At 54.6% G+C, this 15,002-nt stretch overlaps 1 protein-coding gene across 1 annotated transcript in view; it reads right to left on the minus strand.

Annotated features, from left to right (window-relative positions):
* LOC132385724 (cell adhesion molecule 1-like) overlaps nt 1-15,002 on the minus strand; it is a gene marked incomplete at its 5' end in the record, with an annotated part of 249,591 nt that overhangs the window by 58,609 nt on the left and 175,980 nt on the right. The window contains one exon of the mRNA XM_059957930.1: nt 5,531-5,563. Within this exon, the coding sequence (XP_059813913.1) occupies nt 5,531-5,563 (33 nt within the window). The remainder of the gene's footprint in view (nt 1-5,530; nt 5,564-15,002) is intronic.

Consider the following 15,002-nt stretch of genomic DNA (forward strand, 5'->3'; position numbering starts at 1 on the left):
TTTTGTTCAGGTTTGCAGAGTCGGAGGGAGATACAGCGAGGGAACCTTGTCCCATCAGGGGTAAAGAGAGCCATCCCCACCACTGAGCACATCGACATGAAACCCTGTCACAAGAAAGCAGCGTCCATCATCAGCGACTCCCACCACCCAGGCCACGCTCTCTTCTCACTGCTGCCATCAGGAAGGAGGTACAGGAGCCTCAGGACTCACACCACCAGGCTCAGGAACAGTTATTACCCCTCAACCATCAGGAAGGAGGTACAGGAGCCTCAGGACCCACACCACCAGGCTCAGGAACAGTTATCACCCCTCAACCATCAGGAAGGAGGTACAGGAGCCTCAGGACCCACAACACCAGGTTCAGGAACAGTTATCACCCCTCAACCATCAGGAAGGAGGTACAGGAGCCTCAGGACCCACACCACCAGGCTCAGGAACAGTTATCACCCCTCAGCCATAGGGAAGGAGGTACAGGAGTCTCAGGACCCACAACACCAGGCTCAGGAACAGTTATTACCCCTCAGCCATCAGGAAGGAGGTACAGGAGCCTCAGGACCCACACCACCAGGCTCAGGAACAGTTATCACCCCTCAACCATCAGGAAGGAGGTACAGGAGCCTCAGGACCCACACCACCAGGCTCAGGAACAGTTATCACCCCTCAACCATCAGGAAGGAGGTACAGGAGCCTCAGGACCCACACCACCAGGCTCAGGAACAGTTATCACCCCTCAGCCATAGGGAAGGAGGTACAGGAGTCTCAGGACCCACAACACCAGGCTCAGGAACAGTTATTACCCCTCAGCCATCAGGAAGGAGGTACAGGAGCCTCAGGACCCACACCACCAGGTTCAGGGACAGTTATTACCCCTCAGCCATCATGCTCCTGAACCAAAGGGGTACCTTCACTGCCCCATCATTAAAATGTTTCCACAACCCATAGACCCATTTTCAAGGACTCTTCACCTCGCACTCTCGGTATTTATTGCTTATTTACTTATCATTTTTATCCTCTTTTGCATTTTCACAGTTTCTTGTCTTTTGCACATTGGTTGCTCGCCGCGTTGGGTGAAGTTTTTCATCAGTTCTATTGTGTTTCTCTGAATGCCCGCTGGAGAATGACATTAATGCGCACCGACAATATGTTTGCTTTGAACAGGCCACTCCCTGCCTTCCGCCGGCCACCAGGCCACAGAGCCTGACCAGACCGGCAACGGTGGGCTGAATTTGCACACCTGCTCTTTCCCCCAACCCCCCCCCCCCCCCCCTTGGCCGGACGCTGCACCATGCGCTAACTTCCACAGTCTCCGCGCTACCCGCGGAGACGCCGCGTCAGCAGATCTCTCCTGTTCGCTGACCTCTCTCGCTCCCGGCCTCTTTGAAAGGAGAACCTCACCTGGCTGCGAGCGGCTTCAGCCCTGACCAGCGGGGCAGCGACATTAGAAAGCGACAGAAACTGTGCACAGATTAGAAAGGGTTAAGAACACAGGCCGATCTCTCGACGACACAGCAACGTTAGAACGCACAGCTGTGGACCAACAGCACAAGCAGCAGCAGCATTATAATAACCACATGCATCTTCCAAAAAAATAAACCGGCTGGAAAAACGAGGCTCGAAGGGAGGTGGGCCACTCTGCCACTGCGGGAAGAGAGAATGGAAGAGCTTATTACCCCTCTGTGGACGCTGCCTGACCTGCTGAGTTTTGTGTGTGTGTAGCTCTGGATTTCCAGCGTCTGCAGAATCTCTTGTGATCACCGTCTACGCCGTGTGCATACACCGGCGGCGAAGCGTACCGTCCTCTCTCCCTGCCGTCGGTCAAAGTTCACTGGCGCCTGCCAGGCGCGGTTGGACTGACCACCCGCCGTGTGACGTCATCATTATGTGCCCTGTCGCACGTCGTGGGCTACCGTGACTGTTCTTGGCAGGAGTGATTTGTGTCATTGCCTTCAACTGGGCAGTGTGTGTGTGTGTGTGTGTTTACAAGACGGGGTGACCATAATGACCCCCCCCCCCCACAGCCCATTATCAATACTCTTCAGAGATTGTCTGCCTGGCCGTCGGTGGTGGCGTAACGAGGACTCGCGATCTGATACCTGTTCCTACGGCTTCATGTGACCCTGATAGGTGGGGGGGAGGAGTCACAGGCTCAGGAGAGAGGGACGTCCATTTAGAACGGAGATGAGCGGGGATTCCTTTCAGCCAGGATCGGTGGAACCCACGGCCATGGACGGCTGTGGGGACATTTACGGTGGAGGCTGTTAGGTTCCCGATTGGTCAGGGCATCGAAGGTGACGGGGAGAAGGCAGGGGAGCCCCAACCCTTGCTCACCCAACTCCAAGGCCTACCCAGTGTTTGCAGAGAGCCCTCCCTCCAATACATCCCTCTCCAAGGCCTGCCCAGTGTTTGGAGTGAGCCCTCCCTCCGTTACATCCCTCTCCAAGGCCTGCCCAGTGTTTGGAGTGAGCCCTCCCTCCGTTACATCCCTCTCCAAGGCCTGCCCAGTGTTTGGAGTGAGCCCTCCCTCCGTTACATCCCTCTCCAAGGCCTGCCCAGTGTTTGGAGTGAGCCCTCCCTCCGTTACATCCCTCTCCAAGGCCTGCCCAGTGTTTGGAGAGAGCCCTCCCTCCGTTACATCCCTCTCCAAGGCGTGCCCAGTGTTTGGAGTGAGCCCTCCCTCCGTTACATCCCTCTCCAAGGCCTGTCCAGTGTTTGGAGTGAGCCCTCCCTCCGTTACATCCCTCTCCAAGGCCTGCCCAGTGTTTGGAGTGAGCCCTCCCTCCGTTACATCCCTCTCCAAGGCCTGCCCAGTGTTTGGAGAGAGCCCTCCCTCCGTTACATCCCTCTCCAAGGCGTGCCCAGTGTTTGGAGTGAGCCCTCCCTCCGTTACATCCCTCTCCAAGGCCTGTCCAGTGTTTGGAGTGAGCCCTCCCTCCGTTACATCCCTCTCCAAGGCCTGTCCAGTGTTTGGAGAGAGCCCTCCCTCCAATACATCCCTCTCCAAGGCCTGCCCAGTGTTTGGAGTGAGCCCTCCCTCCGTTACATCCCTCTCCAAGGCCTGCCCAGTGTTTGGAGTGAGCCCTCCCTCCGTTACATCCCTCTCCAAGGCCTGCCCAGTGTTTGGAGTGAGCCCTCCCTCTGTTACATCCCTCTCCAAGGCCTGCCCAGTGTTTGGAGTGAGCCCTCCTCCGTCAGTGTTTGGGAGGAAGTACAGGGTCATGTCTGAGGTACTTTTCTTTACTGAGGTGGTAACCACAAGAGATTCCGCAGATGCTGAACATCCAGAACAAAAAAGGTCAAAATGCTGGAGGAACACAGCAGGTCAGGCAGCGTCCATGGAGATGAGCAAACCGTTGATGCTTGGAGAAAGCCCATCCTCTGTACACCCCAATCCAAGGCCTACCCAGTGTTTGGAGAGAGTCCTGCCCCTGCACACCCCAATCCAAGGCCTACCCAGTGTTTGGAGAGAGTCCTGCCCCTGCACACCCCAATCCAAGGCCTACCCAGTGTTTGGAGAGAGTCCTGCCCCTGCACACCCCAATCCAAGGCCTACCTAGTGTATGGAGAGAGTCCTGCCCCTGCACACCCCAATCCAAGGCCTACCCAGTGTTTGGAGAGAGTCCTGCCCCTGCACACCCCAATCCAAGGCCTACCCAGTGTTTGGAGAGAGTCCTGCCCCTGCACACCCCAATCCAAGGCCTACCTAGTGTATGGAGAGAGTCCTACCCCTGCACACCCCAATCCAAGGCCTACCTAGTGTATGGAGAGAGTCCTACCCCTGCACACCCCAATCCAAGGCCTATCTAGTGTATGGAGAGAGTCCTACCCCTGCACACCCCAATCCAAGGCCTATCTAGTGTATGGAGAGAGTCCTATCCTGCACACCCCAATCCAAGGCCTACCTAGTGTATGGAGAGAGCCCTACCCCTGCACACCCCAATCCAAGGCCTACCTAGTGTATGGAGAGAGTCCTGCCCCTGCACACCCCAATCCAAGGCCTACCTAGTGTATGGAGAGAGTCCTATCCTGCACACCCCAATCCAAGGCCTACCTAGTGTATGGAGAGAGCCCTACCCCTGCACACCCCAATCCAAGGCCTACCTAGTGTATGGAGAGAGTCCTACCCCTGCACACCCCAATCCAAGGCCTATCTAGTGTATGGAGAGAGTCCTATCCTGCACACCCCAATCCAAGGCCTACCTAGTGTATGGAGAGAGTCCTACCCCTGCACACCCCAATCCAAGGCCTACCTAGTGTATGGAGAGAGTCCTACCCCTGCACACCCCAATCCAAGGCCTACCCAGTGTTTGGAGAGAGCCCTGCCCCTGCACACCCCAATCCAAGGCCTATCTAGTGTATGGAGAGAGTCCTACCCCTGCACACCCCAATCCAAGGCCTATCTAGTGTATGGAGAGAGCCCTACCCCTGCACACCCCAATCCAAAGCCTATCTAGTGTATGGAGAGAGCCCTACCCCTGCACACCCCAATCCAAGGCCTATCTAGTGTATGGAGAGAGCCCTACCCCTGCACACCCCAATCCAAGGCCTATCTAGTGTATGGAGAGAGCCCTACCCCTGCACACCCCAATCCAAGGCCTATCTAGTGTATGGAGAGAGCCCTGCCCCTGCACACCCCAATCCAAGGCCTACCCATTGTTGGAGAGAGCCCTGCCCCTGCACACCCCAATCCAAGGCCTACCCAGTGTTGGAGAGAGTCCTACCCCTGCACACCCCAATCCAAGGCCTATCTAGTGTATGGAGAGAGTCCTACCCCTGCACACCCCAATCCAAGGCCTATCTAGTGTATGGAGAGAGCCCTACCCCTGCACACCCCAATCCAAGGCCTATCTAGTGTATGGAGAGTCCTACCCCTGCACACCCCAATCCAAGGCCTATCTAGTGTATGGAGAGAGCCCTGCCCCTGCACACCCCAATCCAAGGCCTACCCAGTGTTGAAGAGAGTCCTACATCTGCACACCCCAATCCAAGGCCTACCCAGTGTTGGAGAGAGTCCTACCCCTGCACACCCCAATCCTACCCAGTGTTGGAGAGAGTCCTACCCCTGCACACCCCAATCCAAGGCCTACCCAGTGTTGGAGAGAGTCCTACCCCTGAACACCCCAATCCAAGGCCTACCCAGTGTTTGGAGAGAGCCCTACCCCTGCACACCCCAATCCAAGGCCTACCCAGTGTTTGGAGAGAGCCCTGCCCCTGCACACCCCAATCCAAGGCCTATCTAGTGTATGGAGAGAGCCCTACCCCTGCACACCCCAATCCAAGGCCTACCCAGTGTTGGAGAGAGACCACCCACCCAGCACACCTCACTCCAAGGCCTATCTAGTGTATGGAGAGAGTCCTACCCCTGCACACCCCAATCCAAGGCCTATCTAGTGTATGGAGAGAGCCCTACCCCTGCACACCCCAATCCAAGGCCTACCTAGTGTTGGAGAGAGACCACCCACCCAGCACACCTCACTCCAAGGCTCGTCTTTCCACAGACAGAAATTGTAATTAAAAATGAAGTTGTACCAACCGTGACTTGATGGCTCTGCAGTCGGCGATGTGGCTACACACGGGACAGATGGTTGGAGGAGGGGAGCAGCATGCACAGGAGTGGGAGAGATGGAATAGAAACATAAGCTAGCATCGAGAAATTCCACAACAACCAGCAATAATTAGATTGTTAAAACATCTCAAACAAGGGGAGACGGGGGAGGGGGGGGGGTTGAAAATTAATCTTATGCTGTAAAATAAAAAGAAGCCAGTGAACGAATATTGCACCTTCAGACCCACTCACACGGTACACCAAGTTGCAGTTGTCAAGGCAACGATGATCGGGGTGGGTGGGGGGGGGGATGGCTGCCACGGTAACATGAACGCCGGCTGAAAACAACACACAAAGTCGCTCCCCGCTCGACGTTTCAGTCGGGAACGCGTTTCAGGGAGGGAGGTGCGAGGTTTGAAGAACTAAGACCGTTCCCTCTACGCCTGCCTTTCACCTCAGGACTTTGGTGGAGGGAGCCAGTCTGACTCTGAGTGTGTGGGTTCGTGGCTTTGGGGGGGGGGGAGCCATTTTTCACCACAAGTGAGCTAACAGGCGAGCGGAGGTCTCCTGAAACGTTAAATCTGCATTTCGGAAATACTTACCTCGGCAACAAAGCAGATGCAAGACATTTAATGGACGGCTTTATAAATAGCAGTTAGCACCCCGCGAGACGGGGGAGAGGGTAGGGTAGTTGCTACTCCAAACGGCCAGACTTCTGGCCCCGTCCCAGGATCAAACCATCTGGGCCGGGGGGGGGCTCTCTCCGGATCGGCCGCCTGACTAATTTTCTGACTAATTGCTTCGTACATAAGAGCTGAAGATTGCCTCGCGCAATTGCTCCCCGTTGGCCCATCGACGCTCGGCCCAAAAAACAGGCAAACACATTTTGCACGAAGCACGGAGTTTCTCTGCCCTCTGAACGTGCGACTTAATTGAGAGAGAAGTACTTTTCATTACGGGGGGGAAAGGAAAACACCCATTCGGCCAAAATAATCTACTGCGAACTTAATTCAATTAGGCAGATGCTGACTGTAATCAATTTTAGCCAACTGGTGAGGGTTGCTTTTGAGATATGGGATTATAAACTGATGGGATAGTTGCTCAACATCATATTGGCTCTGAGGTCTGTATTGATTTAAGCTGACAAATAAATTGCTCTTTGAAAATTAGGCTAGAGGTCACTTCTTACGGGACACAGCTTCCAATCTGACAGCTCCCAATTAGCTTTATTTGCTAAATTTTAAAGGTCAGAGGCAAACAGTGTCTCCTGCAGGATCCGGGGAAGTAGCAAGTTTAATAAACTCGGGGCTTCGTCTCGGTTGATGAGAGATGGGAGAGCGCACAGCTCACTTCAGAGGTTGCTGCAGGTGTGTGTGTGTGTGTGTGTGTGTGTGTGTGTGTGTGTGTTGCTCTGGGTTTCCAGTGCCTGCAGAACCTCTGATGTCAATTACGTCTTCTGGAACGCCTCAAGTACTGACCTCCCAGGCAGCGCTAGGGCGCGCCGTGGCGTAGCGGGCCGCGCATTGCCCTTACAGCCGAGGTCAGAGTTCAGTTCCCAATGTCCTCTGCAAGGGGATTAAGCGCATCCTCCCTGTGCAATGACTGGGCCTTTCCCTGGGCGCTCCGGTTCCCTCCCAGGGTCCAACGTCGTGCCCGGAAGGTTAATTTGGTCATCGCAAATTGCCCCAATTGCCCCATGATTAGATCAGTGTTGACCGTTTGTTGGAGCTTGCTGGGGCAGGGTGCCTCTCAACCGACTGTGTCACTAAATTTAGAGGAAAGAAATGCACGGTGCATGGTTCCGGTTGGAAAACGGCAAGGACGAATGCGGGCATTCTGTTCACACTAAGGAATGTGTAGAACTGGGGGAGGGGTGTGGTGAGTGGGGCATCGTCTAACCAGCTGAGACCATCATCACTGTGGGCGGGATGGGGGGCACTATTCAAACTCAATGCTGTTGTTTAATCTTCAGGCTCGTTCGCACGCACGCACGCACGCACGCACGCACGCACGCACGCACGCACGCACGCACGCACACACACACACACACACACACACACACACACACACACACACACACACACACTCACACACACACCTGGAGGAACTCAGCAGGTCAGGCAGCATCCTGAAATTTTTAAACAGCCCACCTTTCCGGCCAAGACCCTTTATCAAGACTGGAAAGGATGGGGAGAAAGGTGCTGGAATAAAATGGTGGTGTGGGCTGGAGAAGAAGGAATCTGACAGGAGAGGAGAGTGAACCGTGGGAGAAAGGGAAGGAGGAGGGACACCAGGGGGAGGTGATGGGTGGGAAAGGTAAAGGGCTGGAGAGGAAGGAATCTGACAGGAGAGGAGAGTGGACCGTGGGAGAAAGGGAAGGAGGAGGGACACCAGGGGGAGGTGATGGGTGGGGAAGGTAAAGGGCTGGAGAGGAAGGAATCTGACAGGAGAGGAGAGTGGACCGTGGGAGAAAGGGAAGGAGGAGGGACACCAGGGGGAGGTGATGGGTGGGGAAGGTAAAGGGCTGGAGAGGAAGGAATCTGACAGGAGAGGAGAGTGGACCGGGGGAGAAAGGGAAGGAGGAGGGGCACCAGGGGGAAAGCGAGAGGCAGTCGAGAAGAGGCATTAGGACAGAGTGGGGAATGTTTCATCGGCAACTGGTTGCCAGTGAAAAAGAAAGTCAAAGCTTCCTCCAACTCTGGGGACAAGTCGTCGATCGACATCTTTTATGAGCATACTGATTCCCACGGTTATCTGGGCTCCCTACCCTGCTTCCTGTAAAAATCCTCTTCTTAGTCCCTTGGCCTCTGCCACATCTGCCGCCAGAATGCAACTTCCCTTCCCAGGGGACCACAGATGTCATCCTTCTCCACCCGTATCTCCTCCGCTTCCCCGGACGTACGCGCTCGCCTCATCTTTCCACCGCCGCAATGTCGATACATTCCCTCTCGTCCTTACCTACTACCCCATCAGCCTCCGCGGCATCTAACACATCTTAAGAGACAAAGAAAACCTTCAGCACAATACAGGCCCTTCGGCCCACAAAGCTGTGCCGAACATGTCCCCACCTTAGAAATAACCAGGCTTACCCGTAGTCCTCTATTTTTCTAAGCTCCATGTACCTGTCCAGGAGTCTCTTAAAAGACCCTATCGTATCCACCTCCACCACCGTCACCGACAGCCCATTCCACACACTCACCGCTCTCTGAGTGAAAAACTTACCCCTGACATCTCCTCTGTACCTACTCCCCAGCACCTCAAACCCGTGCCCTCTTGTGGCAACCATTTCAGCCCCGGGGAAATGCCCCTGACTATCCACACGATCGATGCCTCTCAACTTCCTCCGCGACTGCCACGATCGCCGCTCAACAGACCTTTCCCTCCTCCGCGGCTCCCTCCCGGCGCTTTGATCCTGATCCCCCGTGCCCGCCCCTCCGGCGCCGCGACGAGGCCCCTTTCGGGGCGGGGACGCGACACCTGCCTGGCGGCGTCAAAATCGATTTCTCTTTCTGGTTCAAAAGCAAAATTCCCTCCCCCTCCCCTCTCCCTCTATTCCCCATTCTGGCCTCTTAACTCCTCTTCACACCTGCCTATCACTGGGTCCCCTTCTCCCTTCCTTGCTCCTGCAGACCCCTCTCCTTCCATCCCATCTGAATTGTTTCCATTTCCCTTGCAAATAGAATTAGATTGGATCAGATTCAACCTCACTGTCATTGTGCCGAGTACTGATACAAAGCCAAATGAAATGCAGTTGGCATCTGACCAGAAATGCAAAGAATGGTGTTATTTACAAAATAACAGCGAGTAAAAAGTAAGTGCCACAGAACGCAGGTATAAAAGTACTGGGACAGGACACTATGGGTGCGATACTGTGATGTGAGGTTCAGCAGGGTCACAGCCTCAGGGAAGAAGCTCTTGCTGTGCCTGCTGGTGCAGGAACGGAGGCTCCCGTAGCACCTACCGGATGGGAGGAGAGTTAAAAAGTCCGTGGTGAGGGTGAGATGATGCTTTTCGCCCCGCCCGGGCGGCGTTTGTGGTGGATGTTCTCAACGGTGGGCAACTGGGACGCCGATAATCCGCCGGGCAGTTAATCAGCAGGAAGAAGATAATCTTCACCGCCGCATATAGAGGCCAAAGTGAGGCTTTGGACGCACACGTGTTCAGAACCGGTCTGCCTGCGCTGGGAGGATCCCTCCTCGGCCGGGTGGACGGAGATTTCAGTCTGACGTTTGGATTTGACCCCAGTGGCCACCTGACCATTTTGAATGGGGATGAGGGAAGAGCGGCGGGTCTGGGTTGGGAAGGGCTGAGCGCCTGACAGGGGGTTACCAGGAGCCGGCCACGGGCACGAGGAGGGGTCGGCGTCCAGAGTTGATGCATGAGGAGTGTTTGGATTGGAGTGGGGAGCGGAGGGGCGGGTGGGGGGATGGCGAACCTCATTGAAAATGTACCAGATCGTGAACGCCACAGACTCGGCGGCTGCGGGGAGGATATGGCCTGTAGCCGGGGAGTCTAGGATCAGAGGAACGTCCATTCAGAACGGAGGTGAGGAGGAATTCGCTGCCGCAGGCGGCCGTGGGGAGGACGATAGGTTCGTGATCAGGTGGGGGGGGGGAAGGGGCGACAAAGGATACGGGGAGACTGGGGCTGAAAGGGACAATAAATCAGCCATGATGGAATGGCGGAGCAGACTCGATGGGCTGAACTGCTCCTCCAGTCCGAGTTACATATCTACAGAGCCTATGAGAAGTATTCACACCTCCCCCCCTCCACTGGAAGTGTCCATGTTTTATTGTTTTACAACATTGAATCACAGCGCATGGAATTTGGCTTTTTTTGACACTGATCGACGGAGAAATACTCTTCCGTGTCAAAATGAAAACAAATTTCTACAAATCTGCAAACACGAGGAAGTCTGCAGATGCTGGAAGTTCAAACAACAACACACACAAAATGCCGGTGGAACACAGCAGGCCGGGCAGCGTCTGCAGGGAGAAGCACTGTTGACGTTTCAGGCCAAGACCCTTCGTCAGGACTCAGAACAGGTTCAATACCGCCCCCTGCTGACCGGGAGGATTCAGGAGGGTGGTCCCAACATCTAAAACAGTTTCAATACCGCCTCCTGCTGACCGGGAGTGTGAGGAGGATTCAGGAGAGTGGTCCCAACATCTAAAACAGGTTCAATACCGCCCCCCTGCTGACCGGGAGGATTCAGGAGAGTGGTCCCAACATCTAAAACAGGTTCAATACCGCCCCCTGCTGACCGGGAGGATTCAGGAGAGTGGTCCCAACATCTAAAACATGTTCAATACCGCCCCCTGCTGACCGGGAGGATTCAGGAGAGTGGTCCCAACATCTAAAACAGTTTCAATACCGCCCCCTGCTGACCGGGAGGATTCAGGAGAGTGGTCCCAACATCTAAAACAGGTTCAATACCGCCCCCTGCTGACCGGGAGGAGTCAGGAGAGTGGTCCCAACATCTAAAACAGTTTCAATACCGCCTCCTGCTGACCGGGAGTGTGAGGAGGATTCAGGAGAGTGGTTCCAACATCTAAAACAGGTTCAATACCGCCCCCTGCTGACCGGGAGGATTCAGGAGAGTGGTCCCAACATCTAAAACAGGTTCAATACCGCCCCCTGCTGACCGGGAGGATTCAGGAGAGTGGTCCCAACATCTAAAACAGGTTCAATACCACCCCCTGAAGGGAGAGGGGAACAACACACACAAAATCCTGGTGGAACACAGCAGGCCAGGCAGCATCTACAGGGAGAAGTGCTGTAGACGTTTCGGGCCAAGGCCCTTCGTCAGGACACAAATCTGCCTAAGTTTATTACGATATTGAACACAAGATAATTGACTGCATAATTACTCACCCCCTTCAAGTCAGTATTTAGTCGATGCACCTTTTGGCAGCAATTGCGGCCTCGAGTCTGCATGGATAGGTCTCCACCAGCTTTGCACAGCTAGACACTGCAATTTTTCCCCATTCTCCTTTGCAAAACTGCTCAAGCTTTGTTAGATCACATGGGGAACAGCCCTTTTCAAGTCCAGCCACAAATTGTCAATTGGAGTGAGGTCTGGACTCTGACTTGGCCACCCCAGGGCATTAACTTGGTTTTTTTTTTAGCCATTCCTGTGTAGATTTGGCTTTGTGTTTGGGGTCACTGTCTTGCTGGAAAACAAATCTTCTCCCAAGTCGCAGTTCTCTTGCAGACTGCATCAGGTTTTCCTCCAGGATTTCCCTGTATTTTGCTGCATTCGTTTTACCCCCTACCTTCACAAGCCTTCCTGGGCCTGAGGCAGTGAAACACCCCCACAGCATGACGCAGCCACCACCGTGCTTCACGGTAGGGATGGTGTGTTTCTGATGATGTGCGGTGTTTGGTTTATGCCATACATAGCGTTTAGCCTGACGGCCTAGAAGCTCAATCTTAGTTTCCTCAGAGCACAGACCCTTCCTCCAGCTGAATTCAGAGTCTCCCACCTGCCTTCTGGCAAACTCTAGCCGAGATTTCATGTGAGTTTTTTCAACAGTGGCTTTCTCTTTGCCCCTCTCCCATAAACCTGCGACTGGTGAAGCACCCGGGCAACAGTTGTTGTACGCGCAGTCTCTCCCATCTCAGGCACGGAAGCTTGTAGCTCCTCCAGAGTTGTCGTAGGTCTCTTGGTGGCCTCCCTCACTCGTCCCCTTCTTGCACGGTCACTCAGTCTTTGAGGACGGTCTGCTCTGGGCAGATTAACAACTGTGCCATATTCTTTCCATTTCTCGATGATTGACTGAACTGTACTCTAAGGGACATTCAGTGACTTGGAAATTTTCTTGTATCTGTCTCCTGACTGGTGCTTTTCAATAACCTTTCCGCGGAGTTGCTTGGAATGTTCTTTTGTCTTCACGGTGTAGTTTTTGCTGGGATACTGACTCACCGGCTGCCGGACCTTCCAGCTACAGGCGTATTTCCACCACAGTCAATCGAAACACCTTGACCGCGCGCGGTGATCTCCGTTTAACTCATTGTGTGACTTCTAAAAACCAATCGGCCGCACCAGTGGTGAATCGGTGCGTCGTATTAAAGGGCGTGAATACTGGTGCAATCAGTCATTTTGTGTGTTATATCTGTAATTGATTTAGATCAGTTTGTAGAGATCTGTTTTTGCACTTTGACACGAAAGGATTTTTTTTCCTGTTGATCAGTGTCAAATTAGATTCGCTGTAATTCAATGTTGTAAAACAATAAAACATGAAAACTTGTGGGGGAGGTGAATACTTTTTGGTATAGCCTAAGGTTCCGAGGTTGTCGAGTCGAGGAGTGGTGGTGGGGACGAGCTCCCACTACCTAAAGGTGCTCCTCACGGCCTGCGCCTCAAATACTCCCCGACAACCAAGTCCAGCTCCCGGCCTTCTCGCGTGGCTTAGCCTCTAAACCCAGCGGAGCTGTTTCTACTGACAGGAGAAGGGGCGAAGGCGGGTCCTGGCGCCTTAAACCAGTCGCTCCGGGCAGACGGGGCTCGTCAGCCTGGGAGGACAGTCCACCTGAGAGAGGGAAAACTGATTTCAAACCTCCGCTGCCCCGCGGCCGTACCCACTCATGGGGGAGGCCTCGAGAGTGAACCCTGAGGGCAAATCCGGAGCTGGAGTCCCTGAGGCAGTCCGACGTTGTCTTCAACCCCGCTCTGGCAACTCCTGCGACGACACCGGTGCCGAGCTGTATCGGCCCCTGCCCTTCCCTTGGACAACGTCGGTGGCGTGGAGAGGGGAGACTCGCAGCGTGGGCAACTGCCGGTCTCCCACACAACCCTGCCCAGGGCCCGCACCCTGGAGAGGACTTTCCGGGCGCAGGTCCACGGTCTCGTGAGACTAACGGATGTCACCACCCATCGCCTAGGACTTTGGAACAGTACTGTAGTTGTTTTCTGCATTGCATTATAATGCTACCACACACACACACAAAAAAAAACAAATTTCAACGGACAAATGTTGGTTGTTCTCTCTGGAGCAACAGAGGCTGAGGGGGAGATCTGACAGAAGTTCGTAAGATTATAACAGACATTGATGAAGTTCACAGACAGTATCTGCTTCCTCCGGGTTGACATGTCTAATACCGGAGGGCGTGCACTTACGGTGACGGGGGGGTGGGGTGGGTAATTTCAGAGGAGGTGTGAGGGGGTGAGATTGTACACGGGGAGTGGAGGATGCTTGGAAAGTGCTGCCTGGAGTGGCGGGGACTTCTAACCGTCAAATCACAGAAATCTTTTAAAGATAATAGTACTAAGATATCTGAGCATTCTGAAATTAACAAGGTACTTAAAGACTTTTACCTTCAGCTGTATTGGTCCGACTCTTCTTCAGACGATTGCTAATCTAACCGGTCCGCGCGACGCTGTGGGCCCGGCGCCCTGTGCTGCCCGATGTCCTGCCTAGGGCAGGAAGGCAGAGGGTGAGGGCCAGTTCTGTCCCTCCGTCCTCGCACGCTGCCTCGCTTCCCCGCGGAAGGAGAGCGTAAAGCGGACTGCTAACGATTCCGGTGCTAATGCGCTCAAAATGCCAGTGTTGTGGCGACCCACTCTCTGCGCAGGCGAACCGGCTCACAGATAGCCAGCGCGCGGGGGGGGGGGGGGGGAGACTTTGGTAATACTTTGGTAAGACTTTGGGGATTAAATGCCAGCGCCGCAAATTGAATAAACTAGTCTCCAAACAACTTACTGACTGTGCGTCGTTATTTCAGTGCTGTGTGTAGCACATCGCTACATTGGTGACCCCGACGGTCCAAACGGGATTTGGACCAAAGATGACCGACTCTTCATCTGTTCACGCAGTTTCGCTGAAACTACCGACTTTCTGGAAGCTGCGACCACACGTGTGGTTTAGCCGAGCAGAAGCCCAGTTCCAGATTCGGCAGATACCCTCTGATTCCACGCGTTACTACCACGTGGTGAGCACCCTTGACCAGGAGACGGCCGCCCAGGTTGCGGATTTCATACAGTCGCCCCCGGAAGAAGGTAAATATGAAGCATTCAAGGCGCTGCTCATTGGGACCTTTGGCCTCACACGGCGTGAGCGGGGTGCCTGCCTGCTTCACCTGGACGTTTGGGAGACAGACTGCCATCAGCATTGATGAACGAGATGCTGGCCCTGGCTGACGGACACAAGCCCTGCCTCATGTTCGAGCAAGCGTTCCCAGAGCAACTGCCCGAGGACATACATCTGCTGCTGGCCGACGCAGATTTCAGCGACCCCCCCCCGGAAGGTGGCGGCTCGGGCAGACGTGCTGTGGAAAGCCAAGAGGGAGAGCGTGGCGTCCATCGGTCAGATTACCAGGCCACGCGCCCAACAGCGGACCAGACCAGGCCCGGCAGGGGGGCGCACACAACACAGAGGCAGGAGTGAGGAGGCCATTTAACAGTGGTGTTTCTACCACCAGCGGTGGGGCACAAAAGCCTGCTGATGTCGCCCGGCCTGCA

This window comes from Hypanus sabinus, assembly GCF_030144855.1.
Source record: "Hypanus sabinus isolate sHypSab1 chromosome X2 unlocalized genomic scaffold, sHypSab1.hap1 SUPER_X2_unloc_11, whole genome shotgun sequence".
Taxonomy (NCBI): Eukaryota; Metazoa; Chordata; class Chondrichthyes; order Myliobatiformes; family Dasyatidae; genus Hypanus; species Hypanus sabinus.